Source organism: Sapajus apella, unplaced genomic scaffold (genome assembly GCF_009761245.1).
Source record: "Sapajus apella isolate SASKATOON/1434 unplaced genomic scaffold, GSC_monkey_1.0 scaffold44, whole genome shotgun sequence".
Taxonomy (NCBI): Eukaryota; Metazoa; Chordata; class Mammalia; order Primates; family Cebidae; genus Sapajus; species Sapajus apella.
In genome coordinates, this window is record NW_022436984.1 from 12,608,076 (window position 1) to 12,618,236 (window position 10,161).

At 42.1% G+C, this 10,161-nt stretch overlaps 1 protein-coding gene across 1 annotated transcript in view; it reads right to left on the minus strand.

Moving 5' to 3' along the window:
• CDKL4 (cyclin dependent kinase like 4) overlaps positions 1-10,161 on the minus strand; it is a 54,460-nt gene that overhangs the window by 25,952 nt on the left and 18,347 nt on the right. Inside the window, exons 3-4 of the mRNA XM_032239390.1 lie at positions 8,927-8,999; positions 864-954 (exon numbers count right to left, since the gene is read on the minus strand). Of these exons, the coding sequence (XP_032095281.1) occupies positions 864-954; positions 8,927-8,999 (164 nt within the window). The remainder of the gene's footprint in view (positions 1-863; positions 955-8,926; positions 9,000-10,161) is intronic.

The window sequence follows — 10,161 nt, forward strand, 5'->3', positions numbered from 1 at the left end:
TGCGGATGTCATTGAAACTGCAAACATCCCTGCTAATGGCAGCCTAGCATTTCATGACACTGATGCACCATGGTACTATGTGCAGCACTCACAGCTCGATAGTCTTCCAGTGTTTGTCTATTTCTTTTTTCAGCCCCATGGCACAGGGACCACATATCATTAGGATCCTATCATCTTATACCACAAAGCACAGCAACCTCAGAGAGACTTGATCAGTTTTTGTTTTTGCTCAGCCCTTCCAAACGCATTGCCAAGTCACTCGTGTTTGGGCCCCGTCAGAATACCGATTATGTCCACACCTAGACTGCAAGGCGTATGTTGCTAACACATATATTTGTCTGCTGTAAAGTTCTAGATTGAGGAAGAAACAATTATTTGTCCCCCTTTCCCTTCAGTTCCTCCTTGCCTGGAATGATTTCCTTTTTCTTAGCACTGTCTCTGAATCCTGTCTCTTTAATTTTCAGTTTATTCTTTCTAGTCTCACCAGTTCCATGAAGATTTTTCAACCACTCTTGCCCACATTAATATCTCCCTCCAGGGAACCGTCTGCCCCTTGACTTTAGTACTTTATTGCTAATCATCTTGTATTATTCTATGTTTCTTTTACTGGAGATTCTAAGTGCATGAAGAGCAGAACTGCTCTTAGAATTCTTTTCCTCTCCTATGGGGCAAAGCACAGAAAGGTGACATACAATAAATTAGCTGAATGGAGCAGAGTTGAAGTGCAAATAGGCTAAAGTGAGATTTTCCTTTTTGAATAACAACAATATATTTGGAGTACATTCAATATCCAAAGCAAGAATTTAAACCATGTCATTTTGTTATCATCTGAATTAAATATTAGTAAAAATGTTGCTACTTACTCAGAATTCGTGCAAACCCAAAGTCACAAATCTTGATGATTCCTTGCTTAGTTATTAGAATATTTTCAGGTTTTACATCTCTGTGAATACACTGTAACATCATTATTCGATTATTTTTCTGAATCATCAAAATGACAAAGAATAAACATTAACTACTAGTTTAAAGAACAGATACACAACTTATGAGATAAAAACAAATACGGGCTTCCTTAATTTTTCTAAAAGAACTTAAATTGGCAAATTTTCAGTTGTAAATCTTGTCATACCAAAGTTTAAAAAATTATTAAAATATTGTTTTATTATTGAAAAAATTAGAATTATAATTGTATAAGAAACCTGTGTCTGATTTTTTTTTTTTTTTTTTTTTAAAGAAGGAAGTATCAGGCTCAGTGTGGTGGCTCATGTCTATAGTCTCAGCACTTTAAGAGGCCCAGGCGGGAGGATAACTTGAGGCCAGGAGATTGAGACCAGTCTGGGCAATGCAGTGAGACCCTCTCCCTACAAAAAAAGTTTAAAAATTAGCCAGGCATGGGGGCATGTGCTTTTGGTCCTAGCTACTCAGGAGGCTGAGGCAGAAGGATCACTTGCACCTGGAAGGTTGAGGCTGCAGTGAGCTATGATCACACTGCACTGCAGCCTGAGCAACTGAGCTAGATCCTATATATTAAAAAAAATTCAAGAAGAGAGTATCATACAATTATTTCTTTCACATTTTGCTGGGCCCTATTTATCCTGTAAGACGTAAAACCCTACACGAGATTAGACTCAGAGTACCTCTAATAACTGCTGTCACTCAGGAGTCACAATTCAGGTTGAAAAACTATTGCAGGTTTGAGAAATTAGAAAAACATTTAAATGATAACAAAAAGCAAAATTCACTTCTAATTAGAATGCCCATATTATTTATCATTCAAATCAGGACACTTCCAAGTGTGAAAGAGGGGCCTATCAAAAATCACAGGACAACAGGCACAAGCCAGGACTGCCCTAGGCCAGCTGGGGCACACAGTCTCCTACTTCGCAGAGATTCCGAGGCATTCCGCGTCAGGGGATGGGGATCAATTCCACCTCCTCACCACGGAGCTAGCCTGGAACAATCAGCAACACTTCTGAGTCAGAATCCCTACTGAGAAAGTGGCACCCCACTACGAGGCACTCTGACCTCAAAGAAGCTTTGTTTTTTGTTTTGTTTTGTTTTTTGAGACGGGGTCTCACTGTGTCACCCAGGCTGGAGGGCAATGGTGCGATCTCGGCTCACTGCAGCCTCCGCCTCCCGGGTTCAAGTGAGTCTCCTGCCTCAGCCTCCCGAGTAGCTGAGACTACGGGTGTGTCCCAAGTAGCTAGGATTACAGGCGCTCGTCACCATGCCGGCTAATTTTGTATTTTTAGAAGAGACGGGTTTCGCCATGTTGGCCAGGCTGGTCTTGAACTACGGAGCTCAAGTGATCCGCCCGCCTCGGCCTCCCAAAGTTTTGAGATTACAGGCGTGAGCCACTGCGCCTGCCCCCGCTATTCCTTCATATGCAGCAGCCTTACAATTTGCTGCCGCATCATAATGACCCTGAATGAAGCAGGGGCTCCTCGCTGGACAGGAGCTGCCGGGCTACGGGCCTGGGTGAGGGCAGGCTGAGCATGGGCATTCCAGAAACGGTTTTCCACGTTGCGGCCTTACTCTTCAGAACTTTCCAGTTTATCCACGCTCCCCAAAAAAGAAAATGGACGAAAATAATATCGATTGCCACAACTGGGCCCTCACAGGGAACTCTGTACTCTTCAAAGCACTTTCAATTCAAAGCATGGATTATTTCTTTTTTTTTTTTTTTTGAGACGGAGTTTCACTCATGTTACCCAGGCTGGAGTGCAATGGCGCGATCTCGGCTCACCGCAACCTCCGCCTCCTGGGTTCAGGCAATTCTCCTGCCTCAGCCTCCTGAGTAGCTGGGATTACAGGCACGTGCCACCATGCCCAGCTAATTTTTTGTATTTTTAGTAGAGACGGGGTTTCACCATGTTGACCAGGATGGTCTCGATCTCTTGACCTCGTGATCCACCCGCCTCGGCCTCCCAAAGTGCTGGGATTACAGGCTTGAGCCACCGCGCCCGGCCAAGCATGGATTATTTCATCCTTGCAACAATCCTGTGATTGCAAGTGGTCACTGACAGAGTCCACGAATTAAGTGTCGCAATAATCAACTCCTGCCTCCTTCTCTACTATGCCAACAGGCCCTTTAAGTATTTCGGTCAAATTGACAATGTTGAAACGATTTTCTTTGCTTCTCTAATAGCTATCTAGAAAGAGAAAAGGCTGAGCCGTAAATTCATCTTAGGTTCCAGAAATGCCACTGGTAACAGGAGCTTGTTCCTACTTAGTCTCAATTACTGTCAACTGCTTTGCAATCTGTATGAAGAGCAGTTAGAAGAAACTTTTTTAGGTCTCTTAAAAGTACTAAGGCCATAGACACTAATTTAAAAAAATACATAGGCTCGGTATGGTGGCTGATGACTGTAATCCCAGCACTTTGGAAGGCCAAGGTGGGCAGATTGCTTGAGCTCAGGAGTTCAAGACCAGTCTGAGTCCAATAGTGAAACTCCATCTCTACAAAAAATACAAAAAGCAGTCAGTTGTAGTGGCATGTACCTTTAGTACCAGCTACACAGGAGGCTGAGATGGGAGGATGGCTTGTCTCCAGGAGGTAGAGGTTGCAGTGAACCAAGATGGCACTACTGCACTCTAGCCTGGGTGACAGAGTGAGACCCTGTCTCAAAAAAAAAAAAATTGTTGGAATATAAATGAACATAGTTTTGATATCTTTTTAAGCAACACACTTATGAAACAGATTAACAATCTGCATCAGTAACACAGTTGGTGATTACATTAGAACAGGTTATGTTCCTTAAATGAGTTTGCATCAAATTCTAGAATTTTCTAGACTATGTGTAGCATTACCAAGTAAATGGATTTACATCGATATCTGTCCATTGGCCTATACATCTGTTTTCTGAATCTAATCCATGTGAAATTTAAAGCACTTATTTTTCGACCAAATATACAAAGGGAAATGAAATGTTGACATATCCCAAAGAAACAGGAAAATGTATTGGTATAGAAGCAGGTAAGAGAAGTTACTGATAAAGAGTGAGAGGATATTGAAGAAATCGAAAATCAAGGGAGTAAAAATAATTGGAACCTAGCTGGCATGGTGGCTTATGCCTGTAATCCTACCACTTTGGGAGGCTGAGACAGGTGGGTCACCAGAGGTCAGGAGTTCGAGACCAGCCTGGCCAAAGTGGTGAAACCCTGTCTCTACTAAACATACAAAAATTAGCCAGGTGTGGTGGTGGGTGCCTGTCATCCCAGCTACTCGAGGGGCTGATGCAGGAGAATCGCTTGAACCCGGGAAGTGGAGGCGGCAGTGAGCCAAGATCGAGCCCTGCACTCCAGCCTGGGCTACAGAGCCAGACTCCGTTTCAAAATAGATAAATAAATAAAAATTTAAAAATACACAAATAAAATAAAAATAAAATAAAAAACTGGAACCATAAGAAACAGGATGTAGGAGATGAAAATGCTTAGACACACAGCATTCACCTACTCCGCTGCAAAGCCACATTCCGTGCAAACTCTCTGCAATGCCTCTTTCAATCGGCTTATTTTCCCTCAAAGAACAAAAAATATGCAAGTCTCTTAACAAAATAATTTTAATAAATTGAGTTTTATACACAGCTTTTAGCAAACATTGCTCAGGTTGGGTTGTTGTGGCTGATGGGCAATATTTTTTTTTGTCTCACAAGCCAGCCAAAAGAGAGATCCATGATATTTTAAAACTTTTAACTTTAAAATCATCTCTGCAAACTTGCACATCAGAAATTGCTTCTTAAGTAGCCTGATAAAACAATAAATAATTTTTTATTATCTGAGAAATTTATTCTCTTTGAGGCTCAGGCATGGTTGCTCATACAGCAAGGAGAAAGAAAAGGACCCCCTCCTTGACAACCAAAACACAGATATCAACAAGATGCTGAAGGATGTTGCAGCCTGACCCACTCCTATCACAGAAGTCATTTTTGCCAGCTGGGCGTGATGGCTTATGCCGTAATCCTAACTCTAGGAGGCCAAGGTGGGAGGATCGCTTGAGGTCCGGGGTTTGAGACCACCCTGGGCAACACAATGAGGCTATCTCTACAAAAAAAAAATTTCTTTTTAAATTGGCCATGCATGGTGGCATGTGCCTGTAGTGCTAGTCCCCTGGGAGGCTGAGGTGGAAGGATGGCTTGAACATGGGAGGCTGAGGTTGCAGTGAGCCGTGAAGGTGCCGCTGCATTCTAGCCTGGGCAACAGAGCAAGACCCTGTCTCAGAAAAAAAAAGAAAAAGAAAAAAGTCATTTTTGCCATTTTGAGATGAAGCCCCTTTTCTCTAATCAATACATCAAATATATAAAAATCCACGGGTTCATTATGGTGTTAAATGGATCACTTTGGTTTCCTCACTCTAGCGATATTGTAGTGTAAAACGGAACAAAATGAGTAGGTATTTTCTTAAGTCCTGTGCTTCTCCAAATTTAATGTGCACATGAATCACCTGGATCTCTTGTTAAAATGCAGACTCTGGTTGAGCAGGTCTGTAGTGGATGTCAGATTCCGCAGTTCTAACAAGTTCCCAGGTGATCTCTCTTATCCATGCTTGGAGTAGCAAGGCCTGAATCCCTTGCTACTTTAACCTTCAGTGTACTGCTTAGGATTATCACCGTGCCTGGCCTGAAAAATGATCTATTTTAAATAGAGGCCATAGATTATCAATCAGAAGTTTTCCTTGTTTTAGAGCTGAAGCTATAGAATGTGTTGTTCCAAGCAGAGAAATGATGGCAGTTGTATTGATCTACACTAATGTTTGGGTGCACTGGAAATGGCAAGTCACAGTCAGGCAGTTTGAGTTGACTGACTGATGAGTTGACTGACCCATCCATCCATCCATCCATCCATCCCTCCATCTATCCATCCGTCCAATTATTTAATAAATATTTATTGAGCACCCTTTATAGAAAAAAATCCAATTTAGGTATTAGAGAGATACAAAGATAAAGCAGCCACAGACATTGCATTCAAGCACCAAGTACCCAGGAAGCTGTTTGGTTATATAGGGATAAAGTATAAACACTGGTGATAAATGGTATTTTTAGAAATCATTTTAACTATCTGCAAAACTGCAGCAAATTTGATACATCCTATAGCATGGTGGGAAGCAACAGAGATAGGGACTCAATTTGGCATCATCTTTAGTAAGTATTAGAAAGCACAATTTGCATCATGAAAAACAGGTTTACTGGTTTGTAAAAAATGTCCCTCTACATTAATAGAAAGTAAAAACTTTTGGCTGGGCACAGTGGTTCACGTCTGTAATCCCAGCACTTTGGGAGGCTGAGGTAGGTAAATCACGAGGTCAGGAGTTTGAGACGGGCATGGCCAAGAAGGTGAAACCCCATCTCTACTAAAAATACAAAAATTAGCTGGGTGCAGTGGCAGGTGCCCGTAATCCCAGTTACTCAAGAGGCTGAGGCAGGAAAATCACTTGAACCTGGGAGGTGGATGTTGCAGTGAGCCAAGATTATGCCACTGCACTCTAGCCTGGGAGACAGAGCAAGACTCTGTCTCAAAAACAAAAAAAAATAAGAAAGAAAAGAAAAGCTTTTGATTTAACCTAAAAAAAACTTCACTGACTTTCCTAAAACTAAAGTAAGCTTCCCCTCCGTACTGAAATGTATTTCCATGATCTTATACTTTCTTTTTCAGCAATCCTAGACTGCTATGATAGACATTCTGCTGGCAACAAAACTGACCATATGGTGCTCTGTATCATTGCCTCAGCACTGTCTCTGTCTAGGCACCAACTCAAAAGGTCTAGAGATATTTTTTAAAAGCTATCATTGGCTGAGTGCAGTGGTTCACACCTGCAATCCTGGCATTTTGGGCAGCCAACGCAGGAGTTTGAGGCCAGCCTGGGTAAGATAGTGAGACCCCCATCTCTACAAAAAAAAAATTGGCATGTGCCTGTAGTCCCAGCTGCTGAGGGATGCTGAAGTGGGAGAATCACTTGAGCCCAGGAATTTGAGGCTGAAGTGTGCTATGATCACGCCACTGCACTCCAGCCTGGGCAACGGAGCAAGACTGCCTCAAAAATATAAATGATATATAGCAAAGGTACCAGCAGCCAACTTAAAAGAAGCTCTCATTGGCCTAAGATGGGAAAATATGAGCATCAGAGAGACCAATAACAGCAAAGGATTGAAAACACAGCATAAAACTCATGTTTATAGTGGTGCTCCAGCCACCTCTCCCCAAAACTTGTCATTGTTGCTAAGATACCAACTCATCACTCTGAGTGCTGATAAATAAAAGTAGCCAGAGTCCATGAGGGTGAGTTCTTTTCCATACAATTCCAATTAATAAATGCATAAGGAATAGTAGAATTAGAAAATTGCTGTCATGAAATTCTAGAATCAGGCAATAATCAACACTGATGCTAAAACCATCACCGAAACAAGGTTGACAGGGAAAATGATAACGGAAGGGACCAAATGCATACTTCCTGAGCTCAGTAATCAATTTCAACTTTTGTGAAAGTGGGACAAGCAGGTGCCAAACGCCTCACGATGCGGAGGCAATAGGAGGTATACAGCACCACACAGGAGGTATTCTTATCTAAAAAAAGGCTGAAGCTGAATATGACCAAGCCTCTAGATGTAAACTCCAATTTACAGGAACTACAAGTGAAAGAACAAGTTAAGTTACATAAAGAAAACAGTTGGCCAGAATTACTTCTCGAACATAGTTGTATTCAAAGGGTGGTTCTTGAACCAGCAGCTTCAGTAGCATGTGGGAAAATATGAGAAATGCACATTCTTGGGGCCCTACTGCAGACCTACTGATTGAGAAACTCTGGGGGCGGGGCCCAGGAAGCTGTGTTTTAACAAGCCTTCCTTGCGATTTTGATGCATGCTCAAGCTTGATAACTATGGCTATATAAAATTAATGGAAATGATTTTTAAAAAGGAAAGGGAAGGAGGACTTAGATTGCTATAAAGTAAAGGACTTAAGAGATGTAAAAAACAAAAAAACAAGTATCATGGGGGATTACACCACCAGTATCCTTAACAATTATTGTTATTATTTTTGGAGACAGGTTCTCACTCTGTTGCCCAGGCTGGAGAGCAGTGTTGTGATCTTGGCTCACTGCAATCTCTGCCTCCTGGGTTCAAATGATTCTCCAGCTCCAGCCTCCCAAGTAGGTAGGATTATGGGTACGTGCCACCATGGCTAGCTAATTTTTTTTTTTTTTTCCCAAGATGGAGTCTTGCTCTGTTGCCCACGCTGGAGTGCAGAGGTGCAATCTTGGCTCACTGCAACTGCCATATCCCGGGTTCAAGCAATCCTCTGCATCAGCCTCCCGAGTAGCTGGGATTACAGGTGCCCACCCACCATGGCCAACTAATTTTTTTATATTTTTAGTTGAGATGGGGTTTCACCATCTTGGCCAGAGTGGTCTTGAACTCCTGAGCTAAAAGCCATCTCCCCACATTGGCCTCCCAAAGTGCTGGGATTACAGGTGTGAGCCCCCACACTGGCCCTGAGAAATTATGCTAGCTCAATTTAAAAATATTCACAGGAGTCACTAGCACTATGGCAAAAGGAATCACTACATTTATTCAAATTTTTAATTCATAAGGAATGAGCAATTTGATTCTTACAGAAATTGGAAAAGGGCCATGAATAATGCATCACTTTTTAAAAAAACCATATTTTGACTTTCTTTTGTTATTTCCTTTTCTTTTTTGCAGAGACAGGGTCTTGCTATATTGTCCAGGCTGGTCTCAAACTCTGGGGCTCACGTGATCCTCCCACCTCAGCCTCCCAAAGTGCTGGGATCACAGGCTCAACTTCCTTTTGTTTCACATCTTTGGCTCTTACTTTCCCTTTGTCTTCAACTCTCTGAACAAAACCCTAAGCTATTTAGAAGAAAAAAGTCATCAGGAAGAAATTAACAAATACATTAGAAAACGTTACTTACATTATGTTTATGACAGAAATTAAGAGCTTGAAGTGTTTGCCACAATACACTTTTGATCACTCCATCAGCAACTCTGAGGGAAAAAAATAAAAAAGGAAATGAAAACTCCTAGGATAGAGTTCCAGAAGCAAGGGCTGGGAAGAGAAGTGGCGTGGTGAGGGATGGAACACCGTGCAGAGGGGCCCTAATGAAAGATTTTAATGAAAATTGGGCTTTACTATCGTTTATTATAGTTATATAATTTCCTTTTGTAATTTTAATTTTTTATATGTGTAAAATGATACATGCTTATGAAGATTAAAAAATATAGAAAACTAAAGGAGTAAAACATGTTAGGTCAAATCTTCCTACCCCAAAATAACTTCTATAACTTCTGGTGGCTGTCTCTTCAGGCATCTCTGTTCCTCTCTCTCCCTGTCTCCCTCTCTCTCTTTTTTTTGAGACAGGGTCTGGCTCTGTCATCCTGGCTGGAGTGCAGTGGCACGATCTCAGCTCACTGCAACTTCCTCCTTCCAGGTTCAAGTGATTTGATTCTCCTGCCTCAGCTTCCCGAGTAGCTGGGATTACAAGCGTGTGCCACCATATCTGGCTAATTTTTGTATTTTTGGTAGAGCCAGGGTTTCCCCATGTTGGCCAGGCTGGTCTTGAATTCCCGACCTCAGATGATCTGCCTGCCTCGGCCTCCCAAAGTGCTGGGATAACAGGTGTGAGCCACTACTCTCGGCCAGTATCTACTTTTTAACTTTAAGTTAAAAATAAATACATTCATATGGTCAAATTTTAAACATATAAACGTATATATATGAAGTCTCTCTGCCATCTACCTAGCCACCCATTTATTTTCTTTAATTTCACCCCTGACCACTTTGAGAAACATTTTATGCATAAAGGTACAAATACCAACATGTACACATATATTTTAGTGGCTCCAGAGGAGATCATCATATGGATGTATAAAAATTTACTTAGTCGGCCGGGCGCGGTGGCTCACGCCTGTAATCCCAGCACTTTGGGAGGCCGAGGCGGGTGGATCATGAGGTCAAGAGATTGAGACTATCCTGGTCAACATGGTGAAACCCTGTCTCTACTAAAACTACAAAACATTAGCTGGGCATGGTGGCGCGTGCCTGTAATCCCAGCTACTCAGGAGGCTGAGGCAGGAGAATTGCCTGAACCCAGGAGGCGGAGGTTGCGGTGAGCTGAGATCGCGCCATTGCACTCCAGCCTGGGTAACA